Below are 19,806 nucleotides of genomic sequence, written 5' to 3'. Positions count from 1 at the left end.
CTAAACATTTTTTCATATGACATTTCCCTAAGTGAAGGAAATAAAGAGCTAGAGGCTTGACTGGCGCATTTTTTCTTTTTAACATATATATATATATATATATATATATATATATATATATATGTTAACTATATATATATATAGTGTGTGTGTAACACATAGGATGACACAAATTCTGATAACTCTGGTTATGAATTAGGGTGAACAAGAGGGGAGAGGCAAAAAGCTGATTATTGATAACAAGGTTAGTTTCAATATACTTATGCAATTCATTCTCTTTGTTTCTTTATGTGTCATATAAGCAAGAAACACTCCCTATTCATTAAGTGGATTTCCATGTATGAAAGAAGTTGGTTAACTGGCTGCTTGATGCTTTCTTGTTTAGATCTGAGGCCACCTAGGCTCCATGAGCAAACTTCTCCATGGATGGATGGCCTGAGGATACAGATAGGGTGACAATGTGTGGGAGACCTGGACTTTCATCCGGAAATAAAGACTGGAGTGTCAAACATGTCAAGCTCAGGCCACCGCAGCCATATCTGATTTTTCTCTCTTCAGTGGGCGATGTCTGGGAAGAAGGAAGAAGTCAGATTTATTTGTGGGATCAAATTTCTTTTCAGACTTCTCTTCCATTGACTCTGTGAAATAAAGGGATGTCAGTTAGTAACTGGCATTATATGATAAAATACAATTTTCTAGAGTCAAGTTGTACCACTAATTTATGTAGAGATTTTAATCCTCCTAGTAAGAGAGTATAGTTATTTGTTTAATTATGCTGTGTGCCTTCAGGTAAAAATGTGTTAAAAACTGGAGGTGGGGGTGCCTGGGTGGTTCAGTCGGTTAAGTGTCAGACTCAATTTCAGTTCAGGTCATGATCTCATGGTGAGATTGAGCCCTGTGTTGGGCTCCATAGAAGGTGTTGACCTGCTTAGGATCCTCTCTCTCTCCCTCTCCCTTGGTGCCCACCCCCCGACTGGCTCAAGTGTGTGTGCGCACGCACACACTCCTTCTCTCTCAAAAACAAAGCAAAACAAAACAAAATAGGAGGTGGGGCTCCAGAAGGGTGTGGTGGACAAGCAGAAGCTGTAGACTAACTACCTGACTGGGCACTTATCCCTGCTGGGACTCCACTGCCCCATCTGTAAGGATTTGATTAAAACAAAGCCAATTGCAGAAGCTTGCTATGTCATTGTCAGGCATAGAGAAATTGTATATGAATATCATCAGAGTTCATTGACCTATAGGAAAATGAAATCAAGTGATGATCCATCCCACAAATGAAAAATGAAAAGTTTTGAATTGGATAGTTTTGGAAGACATACATATATAAAGTTAAACTCATTTGATTTAAAAATTCAGAACAAGAAATATCTAATTTTGTCAGTAATATTCAGCTAATATTTACAGTACACATCAATTTGATTTTATACTATATTATGGGGAAGAAGAAAGAAAGAAGGAAGAAGGAAGAGGGAACACAGAGAGTTATAAGTAAAGAAAAAAAACAGAGAGACTCCCCAAGGTCAAAATTCAAGCATCTAAAGATCTCTCAGGCCTGGGGCGCCTGGGTGGCTCAGTCGGTTGAGCTTCTGGCTTCCACTCAGGTCATGATCTCATAGTTCGTGGATTCAAGCCCCACATCAGGCTCTGTGCTGACAGATAGCTAAAAGCCTGGAGCCTGTCTTCCGATTCTGTGTCTCCCTCTCTCTCTCACCCTCCCCTGCTCATGCTGTCTGTCTCTTTCTCTCAAAAATAAATAAAATATTAAAATATATAAATAAATAAATAAAGATTTCTCAGGCTTGAATGCTTACAGGCCACCAGACCAGTCCTGTCTGAAACACAAGATGGGAAACTTAGTTCCCCACATCCATCTGCTAACCAGCTGGAGCAATTTCCCAAACCGCACTAATATTTCCTTCTCTAGTTTTCTATCATTATTCTCCCCCACTTCCTCCTGCTCCTTCCCTCCTCCTTGATTTCATTCATTCTTTCATTCGGCAAATACTGTGTGTGTGTGTGTGTGTGTGTGTGTGTGTGCGGTGTTTGAGAGAGAGAGACAGACAGAGAGAGAGAGAGAGAGAGAGACTTACGTGTCTCTTCTAAGCCCTGGAGCTCCAGTAGAGAATAAGCCCAAGTGCCTGCCTTCATGGATCTTATGTTCTAGTGGTGGAGAATCATTAAGATAAATAAACTTTTATGAAATGTGATGTCAGGTAGTGCTAGGAGTTGTGAAGAAAAATAAAGTAGGGTGAGGACACAGAGAGTGATGGAAACGGAGAGTTCTTCTGTGTTCATTATCTGCAGACTGTCACCTGGTTATCCCAACCCGGTGATGGGAGATGCAAAGCAGCTTCCTGCCCCCCTGAATTACACTGGGTTGCATTTATGTGTCTGGGCTCTGAAGTCAACCCACTGGGTTTAGATTCCAGCTCTACTATTTACTTTTTTTTGGAATCTTAAATAAATTACTTATCCTCTTGGGCTTCAGTGTTCTTGAATATCAAATGGGGATGATAATCATAACTTCCCCAATACTATGAAATATTCAGTGAAAGAATGCCTATCGAACCTGCAGGTTTGTACCTGGCATGCTATTTTAAACACGAATGTTAGTCATTATCACTAGCAGTAGCACTAAGTCCCCTTTCACCTGAAATAAAATTGTGAGTGTGTTTCTGTTATTCTTTGAAAAGTTATAAAGTATCCTATCATATATATTTTTTCATTGTTTTAAGTAATGGATGAAACACACTGGTATGAGTAACCCCAAACTAACAGGTAGTCAAAAGAGTGTGTGTTTGGGGTTTTCTAATTCATATATTTTATGCATATACTTGCATTCTTATACATTTCACTTAACCATTTTCCTATTGTTGGATATGCTTCCACAATTGTGTAAGTGGATCACATGTCACAAAGGCCACTCTCTTCCCACAGCTAAACTGAAAATGGGCTACAGTTGACCTTTAAGGGCCCCCCATGCAGTAGAAAATCCACGTATAACTTTTGGCCCCCCCCCAACTACTAGCAGCCTATTGTGGACTGGAAACCTCACCAGTAACATGCACAGTGGATCAGCACTTACACCATATTCTGATAATAAAGGAAGCTACAGAAAAGAAAATATTATTAGGAAAATCCTCAGGAAGAGAAAGTATGCTGAACTGTATATTTATTGAGAAAATCACCAGGAAGAGAAAATACCATACTGTAATTATTGAGAACAATCTGCATGGACGTGGACCCTTGTGGCTCAAACCTGTGTTGTTCAAGGGTCCACTGTATAAACTTTAGCTGTGATTGGTGCTTTCCTGTGCTGTGGCTAATGTTTTGTAAGTTGTTTGATTCTAAATGGATTTACAAGCTATTCAAAGACATTAATCATTGGAATTAGCATTTCTATTATTTAAAAGTAATCAGTTACAGAGATTGAGATACCTGGTTTTGGACTATTTGCTCAAAGAACTTTCGAGAGAAAGCTGTATCCTGGAGCTCCTGGATCTGTGGATGGCTTCTCAGTGCCCACCACAATGCAGGGCACATAGTAGGTATTTCAAGATATTCTGTACATGTTTGCTTCACAAAGCTGGAATCTGAACATTAAATTTTCTGAGGTAATGTTATGCCCAGCTTCTTGGAAGTGCTTTTATGAAAATAGGCATTTGATGGGTATTTATTGATTTGACTTCATCCACTATTTTCCTTACTTAACTTGTATGGTGTTTTAAAATTGCAACCAAAATAGTCATTCTTTGTTTTTTCAAATTTATTTATTTTGAGAGAGAGAGAGAGAAGTGAGGCAGGCATAGAGAGGGAAGAGAGAATCCCAACCAGGCTCTGTTCTCTCAGCACAGAACCCAATCAGGAGCTTGAACCCACAGACTGTGAGATCATGACCTGAGCTGAAATCAAGAGTCAGATGCTTAATGGACTGAGTCACCCAGGCGCCCCCATGATTCTTTAACCTAGACCAGTTTCCAGACTTTATTGTCATTTTGTTAAGTGCACAGTTTTCTGGAAAGGACCTAATATTATTTTGGAAATAGATTTTAACCCCTGACCACACTTAATTCTTCTCTACATTAAACCAGAAAGGGAATTTTTAATTATAGTTTAGTGATCCCTTTTCTGTAAGCAAATAGAGATATCTACTCCCTCTGCCCTTCTTGTCTGGTTAATGATTTCTCAGAGTAAAAGAAAGCTCAATTCTCTTTATTAAGAGAAAATAAAATTTTGAAATCTGTTAAAACAGTATATATATTAAAATTCCTTTGCATTGGAAGAAATAATTTATCATATTTCATGATCTTTGATAAAATTAATCATAGTGGAGTCAATTTCTTATCTAAGTGTAGAGTATTCATTATGTAGATTAAGCATGACTGATTTTTAGTCCATTTTTGTCTTCCTCCTGGTATTTAAGACATATTTGGCCACCTTCTTTCTGTCACTTAGTTTGTACTTAAAGAATGAAAAGTATATTTAATATCAGATGAGGCAAAACAAATAATAATGGAAATACAAGCATAAAATATATAAATTATAAAACCCTAAACAAACACTCTTTTGGTTACCTGTTAGTTGTGGACTATCTTATGCCACTGTGTTTCATTTACTACTTAAAACAATTAAAAGTAAATTATACTAATCTATAGAAAACCCTTCTATTGCCAAAAATTCATACTCAAGCAATTGGTAGAGTTGATGATGAACAGGAATCATTTATGTGCATAAGCTAACACAATAATGGTCAATATTTCTATATAATTAAATAAAGCAGCTTTTTGTTCTGGTGGTGGGAGTTATGATTTTTATCTTTTACTCCATTAGGCACAGACAATAAGAACCAGCTCCTTTCTGTTTTTAGTCTGACATCATGGAAGGAGGCTTACAAGAAGTACCATATGTTATTTTCCTCTTAATGTTTTATCCATTTTTAAAGTATATTATTTATTTTAGAGACAGAGGGCATGTGCAGGGAAGGGGAAGAGAGAGAGGATCCCAAGGAGACTGTGCGATCAGTACAGAGCCCAGTGTGGGGCTAGAACTCATGAACCATGAGATCAAGACTGAGCTGAAATGAAGCATTGGGTGCTTAAACAACTGAGCCACCAAGGAGCCCCACATTTCATCTATTTTATTTTAAAGATGAAATGAATGGTCACTGGTTATATTAAGCCCATTCAAGCTTCCTAGAACTAGTAGAAGACAGCATTTAGACTTTCTAGGCTATAGGGTTTAATAGGATGAGCATGAAATCTGGAGTCACAAGTAGATCTCAGCTTTTCACTTATTTCTTATGTGATCTTTGGCAAGTCATTTATCCTCTGGTTAGGCTCTATCTTTTACCAATTTTAAGATGGGTATAACTTTTTTTTTTTTTTGCAGTTGCTGTGAAAATGAAGGGAATCATTTCTAAACGTACTATGTAAACTGTAAGTCATTATATGTTAGCTATGCCTATTAATACACAAAAATCCTCTTGACTTGGCTGGTGAGCCAGAGACTTGGTGATTTCATGGCTCTGTCCTGTAGGTACCATATAATTCAAAAGCAAGGATGCTTATACAACCCTCAAAGATGTTATGTCACACTGCCTAGCTTTTAAAACTAGTGAATCTAAGTCTTAAATTAGCTCTGGAAAAGTTTCATTTGTCAGGTTCAGAGGTCCTGTTTAATTTTTCTCTCTGTCCAACAGATTCATGATTTCCATCTCATTGAGCTAAAACACATGCATCCTGGAATATTCATGATTGTCTCTGGAACAAAGAAATAATTAACAATCTAGACATAAATGGGGTATGCTAGGGAATTCTAAATACCAACCTTATCATGAGAGTGAACTCCCTTCTTTTTTCCTGGAATAACATCTGAATATTCCCTTTGTGCTGCTGAACCAATGAGTGGAAGGAATTTTAGGCTAGTGGGGCTTGGTACCTAGAAGTGATAAGTAAAGATTTAGTAAGACATATTTAAGGTGATTACCCCTGTGATGTGAATTTGCAGGTTGGGGTTGAGAACAGGGAATGACAGGTCCAACTAATTTAAAATATACCCCTCCTTCCCAGATGCCCCCTATGACTTGTTGATATTTTATCCTTAGCATCATCTGTAGCTTAAGTGTTTGGTCCTATTACAGGGAACATGTTCTTGGGAAAGAGTAATAATATTTTATGAAATAATAAGGTTAAGCTGAAGTATTTCTTTTTCAGTTTATTATTCTTGGTTCAATTAGTATTTTAATTAAACAGAGGTCATCTCTAGTGGAGACTGGAAGAGAATGAGTAAGGAAGAGAAAATTCTGGGCAGAGGATGAATTCTGGGCCAAGGGACAGCACAGAAGAGAGGAGAGTGATGCATAAAGAATGGCGAATAATTTGGCACAGCTGGAGTGTAAGGTACATGGGAAAATGTGGTAGAAAATGAGATCATACAGTTCAGGCAGAGGACAGATTATGAAGAGTGTGTATGCTAGGCTAAGTGTATTTGAGTTTTATCCTGTAGGTGATAAAGAGCCAGGTTAAAGTCTGAAATGGTTTTCTGTAGTGTTGTTTAATGTGAAATGGCAGAGAGAAATGGTCAAGGCCATGGACACCTAGAACTAGAGACTTCTTTTGATAGGACAGAGCATGCTCATAGAAGCATCAGTCTGCTTGGTTATTTGATTTTCTTCAAACTTGTTTGGTAGCCCAGGGTCGGGAATGAGACATTAGATTCCTTGTTTTCTAACTACTCTAGTCCTAGAATCCTCCAACTCACCCTATATATAGGAAGAGAGCCGAAAACAATCCCTGCCTCTCTGTTTTCTGTCAGGAACCCTTCTAAGGCACGTCTTCGAATCTGCAAAACACAGAAGTGGATGCTTAGTGCAGTGGCACATTCTATCAGTGGCAAAATTCATGGGTTCAAATCCTGAATTCTGATACTTATCAGCTGCATGTTTTGGTCAAGTTCTTTCCCTGTTGATTATTTATGAGGATCAAATGAAATAACACAGATAGGGGCGTGCTACTCAAATGTCTGATTTACTATCATTGTATTATCATTATTGATAACAATATGTCAAAAGGAAGTGAATGAATACATTTTTTACAATTGAGGAAGAAAAAGAATGGGCAAAACAAGATTCTGGTGGAACTCAGAGATACTTAAGAAAAGGGTGTTTTAATTCAACTTTAGCATTAAAGTTTCCTTATTTTACCAATCAGTTGAGAAGATAAAGGTATGCTAAGGGGGAGGCAATCCTTGGGGCGTTTGTTTCTTGACCTTTACAACTTTGCTAAAGATTTCCCCAAAATATATTTAATGTTTCAGTTAAATTACTTAAAAAATATTTCTTATCTTCAAATTGGAAGAGAATATTAAAAGTACATACAAGTCTTTATTTTTAGGTTGTATTATTTCAATCCTATTCAACAAAATTGAGTTACATGTTATGCATAGGTCTTTGGCCATAAAGAACTTAGGATTCAGTGATGGGTGGGAAGTAAAGGTAAATACACAAATACTCTGATTCACTGGAGAATATGGTAAATGAATACACTATAAAACACAAAGCAGGGAGAGATCAGGATTGTTGGAGAATGTGGAATTAACATTTATTGAGAATCGAGGATGTAACTGTATATACCTTCACATTTAATCCTCCTACCACAACACTTCAAAGGGTTTGCAGATGAATAAAGAGATAAAATAATTTGTTTAAGATTAATCTTAAGTCTGTCCCACTCACCATCCTGTCCTTCTCCTCCCTGTTGCCCTGAATTCTGGGAATGGCTGAGCTCCATCTGGACAGAAAGGCAGGACTTATGAAAACCATTTCATTTGGAAAATATTAAGTATTTCTCAAATATGAGGTTGATGATGTGAAAGAATAATGACATAATGAACATGCAGGGACCCACTGATCTACTTTATGTATTGAAACAATACCCTCAACTTTTGAGGTACTGAGTCCTTTTCATCTGCCTTTAAAATGTAATGAATGTCCAGAATGTTGTGCTTTTAATTCTTTTGCTCTCCTTTATATAGTTTTACTTTATGCGAATTTTTGTACAAACAATATTTTATTTAGTTTGGCCTCTTCCTGACTTTTATACAAATGAAATAATTATGTATATATTCTTAAGCAAAACGTTTCCCATTCAATAGCACGTGTCAAACATATATGTGTGTTTTGGTCCATTTGTGTTCACTCCTCTGTAGTATTCCAATTTATAGATACACCATAATTATGTTCTAATTATAATGTTCATGAGCATTTAGGCTGCTTTCAGTCTTTTCTATTCCAAACAGTACTGCTCTGAGCATTTTTGTACCTGTCTTCTAACCATGGTTAAAGTGTTTCCCAAAGATATAGATCTAGGATGCTATACTTATTTTCAACTTTGCTAGATAATGCCATATTGTTTTCCAAAGTGGTTCTACCAATTTATGCTACTTCCACCAGAAGATTAGTGTTCTGATTGTGCTAAATGCACACTGACCTTTCACATTGTCAGAATTTCTGATATTTGCCAATTTTCTGGGTGTAAAATGATATAAGATTATTGATGTGGACTTCCATTTTTACCCATGAGCATCTCATCATGCATTGATTGGCAAATGCTTTTTTTTTTTTTCCTTTCGTGATGTATCTATTCACCTATTTGATCTTATTGGACTTTCTTTTTTTTCTTATTGATTTTTTTAGGAGTTCTTCTTTTGTCTGAATGCTGATCCTTTGTCAATTACAAAGGCGGGATGGACTTGAGAGATAGCCCCAGTGAACTGTTGGGAGAGAAGTCAGGAGTGCTCAGGAAATAACAACCAGCCTTATTTGTAGAGGGTGTGGCAATGGTAGGTTAGTAACAGGCGATGAGTTTAGAAAGGTTGAGTTTGGTTTATAGTGTGGAAGATCTTGAAGAAATGAAGTTCAATTAATACCACACTTTAGCCTAAAGACTCATGCTATAGCCACCCTTTACAAATGTTGGAAATAGAAAGAATAGCAGGACCCATTTCTTGCCTAATTCTGTACTGGTCTGTGAGAGGCAGAATCATGGCGACCAAAGATGTCCCAACCCTATTCCCACCACCTCCCACCTATGATTTCTCTGCGTCACTTGGCAAAAGGGACTTTGCAGATGTAATTTAGGTCAGGAACCTTGAGTAGATTAGGTAAGTGGTCCCAATCTAATACCAGGCACCCTTAAAAGGAGAGAAACTTTCCCACAGGGTCACAGACATATGACCACAGGAAGATGGTCAAGGAGAAGCAACATGTCTGGCTTTGAAGATGAAGGAAGAAGGCCCCAAACTAAAACATTGACATTCTCCTCTAGAGCCTCCAGAAAAGGAACATAGCTCTGGCAACACCTTAATTTTAAACCAGTGATACCAAGGTCAGGCTTCTGACATATAGAACTGTAAGATAATTATATTGTTTAAGCCACCAAATTGATAGTAATTTGTAACAGCAGTAATAGAAAACTAATATGCCCAAGAGATCTAAATTCAGGAAAACAAAAGCAAAGTGCTTTCTCTTTTTTTGTTCACTTGTTTGTCTTAATGCTACCTTGGGAGAAGAAAGAAACTTGAAAAACTTAAAATCATGATCCACTTCAAAGGCCTTAGGAGGTGTATGTTTGAAAAACAAAGATGCTGAGCTCGTTTTTTTCCATCTGTGTAAAAAGATACAAGAAAAACTGTTCACCATGTACTCACATATTTTATTCTCTACCTACTACACATGTATCCACTACATCCTTCTTTCTCTGGGTCCCAAATTCTCTGGCTTTCATGGCACCAGTCCTAACGATGCTACTGCCTCTGTACTTAACTAGTCATTCTTTATTCACTCAAATACCTTCTGAGTGCTCATTATGTGCTAACCACTAAGCTAAGAACTGGGTATATAAAGATGTGTAAAACATGGTCTTAATCCTCAAGGAACTCACAGAGCTAGGGAAGGAGATGCATATTACTAAACTAGAATATACTATTTTGTGTACTAAGATAAATGGAGGTTCAAGGCTCAGCAGTTACCCATTGATCAACTTTGTATGGGAAACTTTACCATATCTTGATGAGTCTTGGATCTACTATACCACCTCTCGTGTTTTGGCAAGACCCCTTCTCCAGAGCGCTTGCTGGCTAGTCAAGGCAAGCCTTGAACCCTTCAGTGGAGCCTTGGCAGCCACTTGGAACCCTTGTTGATTTTTCTCAAATTGCTTCTGTGTAGCTTGTGACTCTTAGCTTCAATGCCTATTTCTTCTACCTACCATTGGACTAGTTGATGGAACGGAGCCTCTCCAGCTTCGACCCACTTAGGATTTCCCAAAAGGCTTTATTTTAGACAATCCCCTCTGCTTCTTCCCACTTTTGACTCATCTGGCTAGTTCCCCCTGTTCTGGTCTGCTCTGTGCTACCAGTTCAGGGTGAGTTGGTCCCCTGAGGATATCCACCATGCTTTGCTGACATTGAGCTCAGTTAAGCACCAATTGCTTCCATAATGACAAAGATCCAACTACATCAAAACCAGGACTTGAATGTTACAAAAGCACAAGACACTTCTTGCCAACACTTGGTTCCCTACTGGGGAATGTCCTCCTCCTCTAAGCCTTTAACCAGGGCTCAGGTGTCCTTGAGACACAAGCACACCCATGAATCAGACTCTTGTTCAACCTTAGAGCTATCTGACTTCCTTACAAAGTAATATACACTATCATCACCACACATCTCCTATTTTTTTCCTCAAGCACTAATGTGTGATTTTTACCCCATCACTACACTGAGATTACCCTCTCCACGGTCATCAGCTGAAATAATGCCAATCCAGTGTTTATTTTTCTGTTGTCCTATGTGATGTCACCACCACGTTCTACAAACGTGTTCTTATTACCACTTGCCATCATACCACGTGCATGTGGTTTTCCTTTCAACATCCAGACAGGCTTCTCCACTTGGATGCCCCCCCTAGCATCTAGACTTACACTTGTCCAAAACCAAATGCACTCTCCTTTTCTTCAGACTTGTTTTTTCTCTTCTGTATTATTTCACTATGATTTCTGTAAAGTTTAAAATCCTTATGTTGATCCATAACAAAAGCCCATTGTGATTTGGCCTCTATAAAATTTTCTTGCTTTATCTCCCACCATGTCTTCCTTACTTGCTCACTGGACCCCCTCATCTTGAAAAACTACATCATAATCTTTCATTATTTAGTGCTTTTACTTACACAGGATTTAAGTAAACATAGAAGATCAAAATTACCTCTTTGCTCTTCTTTGTTTGGGTGCATCCCATTTACCTCTCTGTGATTATCTTGAGAATTGCATTTTCCTAGAAGTGCTATTATACTGAATTGTAGTTTATCATTTACATATTTCCCCCCTCCACTGGATTGCAATGTTATTGAAAAGTCTTCGACTTTTCACCTTTGAATTCTCCATGTCCAGCACAGTGTCACAGTGTCACAAGAGTTTAATTCTTGGGGTGCCTGGGTGGCTCAGTCAATTAAGTGTCTGACTCTTGTTTCAGCTCAGGTCATGAGTTTGAGCCCCACATCAGGTTCTGTGCTGACAGTACTGAGCCTGCTTGGGAGTCTCTCTCTTCTTTCTCTGACCCTTCCCCGCTTGTGCTCTTTTTCAAAATAAATAGATAAACTTAAAAAAAAAGTTTAATTCTTGTCTGCTCATCTAAAGAAAAACCAAATGGCCTTACTTTTGCTTGTCAAATATCAGAGGACATTCATATTTTTGTTTCTTCTCTGTGAATTTGTTGTCTTCTTTTATTTCTATGGGATATTCATTAACATCACATGGCAAAATGAAATCACTTGTTAGTGATATTTCAAACATTCTTCGCTGTCCAAAATATCCACAGTAATGACCATTGAGGGCATGCCAGAGCCTAAGGAAAGGCAAAGGTAGAGAAAAGGAAGTAACTGGAATTCAATAAAAGTTACTGTTTATTAGATCATTTATATGGGTTTTACTGGTCCATTAGAGACTTTAAGCTTGATTCTAGGACTATTCTTGTTAAATACATGGAACCAATCATAGCATAAGGATTTTTATCCATTAGAATTCTAATCAACAGACTTTTGGGGAAGTGTTGATTTGAATCTGTACTTAAGATGCCCATTCATTAAAATCAGAAAACAAGGAATGAATACTTCCCAGAATAACACTGCTCATTCAGTGTGATCAGAACTTATGTTGGCTGACAGTGTGTTAGTTGAATTAGGCCTTACAGTGTGCTATACCTCAGCTGTCTACCTCTGCATTAGCATCAGTAGATCTTGCGGGAGGAGTTTCCTAACGATGCTTTTACTATTAACAAAATCCTCTCAACCTCCATCCATTACTCCTACTGTTATGGAAAAACCATACTAATTTTCACAACTGAGTTCTGAAATAAGGTGGCAGAAGAAGTGCCTCTTTATCCATATACTTTATTTTACCATCAGCTCACTCCTTGAGATCCCCCTCAGCCCACTTGATTTCAAGTTCTGCAGAATATCCTCAGCAGGAGTGTGTGCCCTGCATGCTAAGGAAAGATAAAACAGTATGTGGAAGACCTTGCTTTTAAATCTTCACTTCAACCTCAGAGTTACACATGGTGCAAGCAGTCATCCTGACCCATAGGGAGGACATACTACATGAGCTAAGAGTAAATTCCACCAAGTTCCAGTGGTTTCCCAGGTCAAGAAGGAGGGCACTGAAGAGACCACAGAGCAGGGGTACCCAGCCGGGGCTCCTCACACCTGACAATGTCCTAAGAATGTAAGATGAGCATTTTACATCCCTGGCATGTTCTAATTCTCTTACAGTGCCTTGCCAGAGCCTTCACCAGAGTGAAATGGACCAGTCCTTCAGCACAGAAGTTAGAGGTATGGACCACCTTCAGAACAATTCCAAATTCACTCTATCCTAGGCCAGGACTGAAGCAGCTTCTGATCTTGTTTTGTGGCATTCCCTGCATGTGGAATTCTCCCAGATGACTGATCCCACCTCTCAGCCTGATTTCCTGGGTCTTAGATAAATATCTCAACCCCATCTATCCTCTGTCTAAGAGCTAAGCCTTTATTACACTTTTTCCTATTATAATACCATAATCTTTTTAACAAGAAAGATTTGGAGTGTTAAAATTGTCCACCCTTTTGGAAAGTGGTAGCCAGTGTTTGCAAAAGGACATAGCTTAGTTATAAAGGGATGTGTATCTGAGATAGTTATTCACAGAGCTTCTTTTTCTGAACTATCTAGGGAGATACTCACCTGAAGGAATCACACACAAGACATTTCTGAGCAGGGAATGGTCATAATAACAGAAGTGTGTGCACATGTGACGTGGTGTGTGTGTGTGTGTGTGTGTGTGTGTGTGTGTGTATTAAAATCCCCAATTAACACTTCTGCTGGCAGGTAGCTGAAAATAAGCTGGAACAGAGATCCAAGGGACAGAGTTGTGAAAAACATCTATAATAATGAAATGTCATGTTTTTCATTTTTCCTATGAATAAAATAACACATTCCCTTTCTGGCAGAGGAAGTGCTCTCTTTGACCCCAGTTAGGACCTTACCCCCTTCCAGACTCACCTTGCACTCAATACTTCTAATAATTTACCTTCACCCTTCCATATTCAAAGTATTTTCCTCTTTCTGTGCCCCCGCTCTTACAGAACGGCACCAGGGTTCACGGAGTGGAATAGACAGGAGGTTTGCTTGACACCCACTGCTTACCTCCCCTTTCAGTTAAAGTTTATGTCTCCTGACTTTCACCTCTTGGATAGTTCCCGATCTAGACCTTCTGCTTCCACTGCCCTAGTCCTGACCCCTGCACTCAGCACAGACTTCCCGCTGGTCTCTTTGCTCCTACCTTGATGCTCTGAAATCCATTCCCTACACATTGTTTTTTTTTTTTTTTTAATGTAAGTCAGATTATGTTAGTCCTTCGCTTAAAATCCTTTGGAGTCTATTTCTTTCAAGGCGATGATCCAAATCAGCCCCAGGTTCACACAGGCTCTTTTACACCATGTAAAATATTCCTTCCTTTTTGCCTTCATATGTTTAAACTCTCTAGCACATTTTGAAGCCCCTCTACCACTCTCGATCTTAACTGACTTTATTCTCCTAAGAGGGAAATTCATTACCATGATTTTGAGACATTTTAACATGCAGCACTTTGTCTCTTTCTCTTTGTATGTGCATGTGTGTGTGTGCATCTGGTCGGCATGTTTTGTATGTATCCTTAGCATTACCCAGGCGATTAGAAAGAAGTGGGCTTTGCAGGATCAGTTACTCTGTTCATAAAAACCTTAGCTTGCTTTTGCTTTTCTCAGTGTTAAGTTGCAATTTGCTATGACTGTCTTTGTGCCTTCTGATCCCGTGTCTCCTGTGGCTGTCCATGGGCTTGGGTCTACCTCCCCGAGATAAACATCTTGCTTCATTTTGTGAAAGAAGTCCACAAAAACACTTCTATTAAAGTATTTGTTACACTTCTGACATGGATGAGCAGGGTACCTCATCTCCTTGGGCATGGACAAGAATCCCAAACCAGGGCCATCTTTTCAAAGCCCTGTGTGTGTACCCCATTTGGTTTGTTTATGTATTTATTTATTTTAATTATCCAATCAAGATTGTATTTGGGGTATATACTTCAATTGTAGCTTAAAGTTTTTACTTCTCATGCTCAAAACCCTAAATTTACAATAGGAAGGTCCATACCTTACTGAGCCATCGACGGAGGCGGTAAGTACCACTTGTTTGTCTTCTATGTAGATTACTTGAACAATTTCTAAAGGATGAGCGCGCCAGGCAAGCAGCTGCTTCAGCTTCTAGAGAACAACAACAAGGCAGAGCCCGTGGCATTAGCATGTGCTGCTGGCAATTCAGTATCAAGCAGAACCAATAATTATTGATGAGCCAAGCTTCTGAGTGAATGGGTGTGGACATCTGTGCAAATGGAAGCCCCTCCTCCTGTGGGCTCTTCTTCCTTTCTCAGGTACCCTAACTCCATTGTTAGGTGTTTGTTCATCTTATGTATCCCTGGGAGAAGAAAGACCCTATGTCTTTAGAAATTTCTCATTTAGGTGAGGAAGAACATTTAGTTGAGGATTACAAGATGGTAGACGAAAGATAAGCCTTAGGAGAAAGGCTCTGGGAGAGGCAGAGGCAGAGCAGAATCGGGCAGGAGGTCGCAGAGATGAAAGATGAGGACCAAAGGGGAGGTTGGCAAAAATCCCCTGTTTTCAAATTTTATCCAGAGATAGTCCTGGTAATTTAGTTATTTCATTTCATTTCATTTATTTTATTTTATTTTTGTGGTGGTGATGGAGGAGGAGGAGGTAGTAGGGTTATATATGATGACTATATACCACAAGGAACCAATGAAAAGAATGGGCCTGGCTCATTCTCTTTAAAAGACACCAGGGGTCTCGATTCAAGACATGGCTGATCCTCAAGCTTAGATCCTTTAAATAGGCCTGGACTGTGTGAACTAGAGTTGTCAACTGGAAAGTTTGCTCTGTAGCAACATCTCCTTAGAGTACATCCCCTCTCTGTTACCGTTGAACTCAGACCAAGCACTACTTCTTCCTGGGTCATACCTAGAATATTTGTGTAGCTAGAATCCCAGCAATTTGGAGTTTTCCTATGAGTCTCCTATTCATTTATACTTGAACAAAGGTCAGACACAATTCCTCGTAAAATTTTTGACCTTCTGATTCAACTCCCCCTAGTTGTTCTTAGACAACCATGGTGAAATCTGCATTCTCTTACTTCTTATAGTCTCACAGCTATTCAATAATATCTTGTCATCCAAGGGTTCTTTCTGTGGCTTGGGATGGGATTTGCTAAGTCAAGTATTTCTCTACTATGGGCCATATCTATAGTAAGAAAGACATTTTACTTCATGACCCAGTCAGCAGATACAATATCTGCACATGCATACTGAACAAGTTTCAGTATTTCACAAAAGGATACTTAGCCCTACTATGTGCAATGCACACTGATATCGCCTATTCTGTTCTATTGCATTTTATTCCCCCTTTTTAATTAAAATCCTGGTCACCACTCATTACATTGATTTTATAACCCACTACTAGATTATAGCCTATATTTATAAAAAGCATTGCTCTAAGACCTTTTTTTCCTGTAGACAAGTGAATATTATCATATGTATGGTTTCTCTTTCTGTGGACAGGTTTTGACTATCCTCTCTTAGAATATCTATACTACATGGAGCATCTTTTTAATAGTAATGTTGCAAGAGAAACAGATTAACATCTGATGTGCACACTGACACATTAGGTGTTTATTGTAGTTAGTTGCAATCTATAACTGAACCTGGTTTAGTTCACCATGTATATTAGTCTGTGTAATAATAGGCATCTTATAATCAAATTCTGGTATATATAGACAGCCATGTAAAAGTGGAAAAAATCCATTGTCCAAGTACAGAAAAGGGTGAAATGACATTGAATATGGAGGAATTTGAAATAAGTAATTAAAATAAATTATTTCCTTTTGTAAATTGGTGAAAATGCTTTAAAATAAATTCCACTGCTAGTCTAATTCACAATTATTTTATAACTTTGTTTTTAAGATTTTCTCTAAATCTTATAAGGTCTTGTTTGCCAGTTTATAGAAAGTCCATTTGCAAAGCTGTACACTTTGGATCATATTTTTATGCCTTAAATTAATAATAACATATGATAATCATCACAATTAAGGGAGAACAGATAACCTCCACTCATAGGGTTCGAGCATGGCACTTGCCTTTGTTCTGCTCACAGCGTGACTTGATTGCAGGCCGTTTACAGCTGTTGATAAGTGAAACTTTGTGCTTCCCGGGTTGTTTGAACGTTGCTTTGTAGCTGATAGCAATGAATGTTATGTATGGAAACAACACTGGACTTGAGGACAAGAAGCCTGGTTCTATCCTGACTTAGTCATTAACTGTCTACATGGAGACAAGGCAAGACAGTCTCTGATTTCTTCTCTTCAAAGTGGAGATAATCATAGGAAAAATAAACCTCTCAACATTAGGAAACTATCATTGGTTCTTGGAAACAAAAAATTCTATGGATCAAATGAACTAATGTTTGAAACAGTACCATTCTGGGACACAGCTTGGTTTCACAGAACAGCACCATTCTATGCCTCTACAAGGAATCCAGTCTTAATCTATGTAACCATAGTAAATAGAATAGCCAATAATAATAATAAAATAATAGTAAAAAAAGTACTATTGATTTACCCTTTGGATTTGAAATATGACCTTAAAGAGAAATAAGCCTACGGTAAAATAGTGCTTCCTTGTTGCAACTTTTAATTAGATAAGGTGAGTCTATAATATATGTAGGTATATTTGTTTATCCACATTCACACAAAAGGTGCATATTCCAGTGGTTATAAATAAGGATGGTGACATTTACATTGCATTCACACTAAAAATAGCATAGAATATGTTTGAGTCACAAAGAGGATCTAGACCAGATGTGAGGAAGAGTTTCTTTCTTTTTAATTCAAGTATAGTTGACATGCAATGTTATGTCAACCTCAAGTGGACAACATACTATACATTAGTCAGTGCTCACCACACTAACATACTAACATGCTATTACGGTGTTATTGACCATATTCCCTGTGCTGTAGTTTTCGTACCCAAAGGTTGGACACTAGATTACACTTGTAAGGAGAAGTTATAGAATCTCTTTCTGTAAAGTTATGTAAGATATATGAACTGATTGCGGAGGACTAGATGATGTGTGAGCTCTTTTAAGCTCCGGGTTTCTACATAGATTCTTTCAAATAAATCAAAACATGAAGATGATGTAAAGTGGTCAGTGGCTGGATCACTCACTCACACATCCTTTCTTTTCACCAGTAAACCATTGTTATTTGACATGTAACTTTTTGTTTTTTTCTTTTTTTATTTCAAGTATGATTAACATAGAGTGTTACATTAGTTTCAGGTGTTCAATACAATGATTCAACAGCTCTATACATTTCTCAGTGCCCATCAAGATAAAATACTATTAAGATTCAATAGTATTATATATGACTCAAGAGTAGGGAGTCTTGTCTTACATTTCTTTTTTTTTTTTAATTTTTTTTTATTTTTGAGAGACAGAGAGCACAAGCAGGGGAGGGTCAGAGAGAGAGGGAGGTACAGAATCTGAAACAGGCTCCAGGCTCTGAGCTAGCTGTCAGCACAGAGCCCAACACGGGGCTCGAACCCACTAACCAGGAGATCACAACCTGAGCCAAAGTCGGACAATCAACCTACTGAGCCACCCAGGTGACCCTTGTCTTGCATTTCTGTCTCTTGTGGTATCTAGCACAGAGAAATGGTCAATTCTGGTTCATGAAACTAAACTAAAAGTTCCTACCTTTTCATCATGAGGTGGATCCAGGAAGGAGCCAATACTGCAAAGGATAACATGTCCTTCTGTATAAAATGCAAGCATTAGAATCTTTAATTAGATATTCTTTTTGTATAATATTTACTACTCAGACCACCAAATTAATTTGACTTAGGCATTTATAGTGGTAAGTAAAATAGAATCTGAAAAACCAGAAATGAAAGGAAAAAATTTATATCAATTTTTACATGTAGGAATTCTGTTGTGGCCCAGTTGGCCACCTCATTATGACCAACAGTTGTCATGCATACTCAAAGTCAAACTTCTTCTAAATGTCAGGGTAGATAAAATAGAAAGGAATACAACACTACCAAATGAAATCCAAACAGTGATAGAGATAATCATCCCACAATCCACATGATAGTTACAAAACTAGATTTTAAAAAGCAACAACAGGGGCGCCTGAGTAGCTCAGTCAGTTAATTGTCCAACTTCAGCTCAGGTCATGACCTCACAGTTTGTGAGTTCAAGCCCCACATTGGGCTCTGTGCTGACAGCTCACAACTTGGAGCCTGCTTCAGATTCTGTGTCTCCCTCTCTCTCTCTGACCCTCCCCCACTCACACTGTCTCTCTCTCTCTCTCTCTTAAAAATAAATAAACATTAAAAATTTAAAAAAAACCCACTCATGTATGTACCTAACATCACCGTGTCACGATATGTAAGTGAAAACTGATATAACTGCAAGAAGAAATAGATAAAACACTTTTTACAGTTGAACACTTCAACACCCATCTATCAGAAATGGACAGACCCAGGGGGGCAGAAAATCAGTAAAGACATAGTTGAGCTTAATCACACCATCATTCAGCTAGATATAATTGATATCTATAAACTACTGCATCCAACAAGAGCAAAACACATATTAATCTCAAGCACTCATGGAACATTCACCAAGAGAGACCAAATTCCGGACCACAAATTACACCTTAACAAATTTGAGATAAGAGAAATCATACAGTATATGTCCTCAGACTACAATGGAATTAAATTGGTCATCAATAAGAGAAAGGGAACTGGGAAAATCACAGAATAATTAGAGATGAGACAACATCCTTCAAATTTCTCAGTATTCTGAACTAAATAAACTGAAAATATGACCTCAAAATTAGGGGGAAGCAGCAAAAGCAGTGCTCACAGGGCACTTTACATGCACATATTAGAAAAAAAAACAAAGATCTATAATATGTCTCCCTTTTAGAATGAGATAAAAAAAAAAAAAAGAAAAAATTCACCAAAGTAAGCAGAAGAAATGAAATAAAACCAGAGCAGAAATCAATGAAACAGAAAATAGACACTCAGTAGAGAAAGTCAATGAAACCAAAAACTGTTTCTTTAAAAAGATCAACAAAATAATAAACCTCTAGCCAGGCTAGCTAAGGAAAAAGATCTCATGGG

General features: G+C 38.0%; 1 protein-coding gene across 4 annotated transcripts in view; it reads right to left on the bottom strand.

Annotated features, from left to right (window-relative positions):
• Positions 1-245: 245 nt before the first annotated feature.
• WDR64 (WD repeat domain 64) overlaps positions 246-19,806 on the bottom strand; it is a 113,177-nt gene continuing 93,616 nt past the window's right edge. For 3 of the 4 annotated variants that reach the window (XM_029934824.1, XM_029934825.1, XM_029934826.1), the window contains 7 exons: positions 18,377-18,435; positions 14,709-14,818; positions 11,707-11,895; positions 9,560-9,665; positions 6,763-6,843; positions 5,830-5,940; positions 246-638 (listed from right to left, as the gene is read on the bottom strand). In XM_029934824.1, coding sequence (XP_029790684.1) covers positions 555-638; positions 5,830-5,940; positions 6,763-6,843; positions 9,560-9,665; positions 11,707-11,895; positions 14,709-14,818; positions 18,377-18,435 — 740 coding nt within the window. In that variant the 3' untranslated portion in view covers positions 246-554. Of the gene's footprint in view, positions 639-5,829; positions 5,941-6,762; positions 6,844-9,559; positions 9,666-11,706; positions 11,896-14,708; positions 14,819-18,376; positions 18,436-19,806 lie in introns of those variants that run through there. The other variant, XR_003906747.1, reaches the window with a different exon arrangement.

This window comes from Suricata suricatta, chromosome 3 (genome assembly GCF_006229205.1).
Source record: "Suricata suricatta isolate VVHF042 chromosome 3, meerkat_22Aug2017_6uvM2_HiC, whole genome shotgun sequence".
Classification (NCBI taxonomy): Eukaryota; Metazoa; Chordata; class Mammalia; order Carnivora; family Herpestidae; genus Suricata; species Suricata suricatta.
Note: the sequence above shows the minus strand (reverse complement) of the source record. Positions and strands in the feature narration are given on the sequence as shown.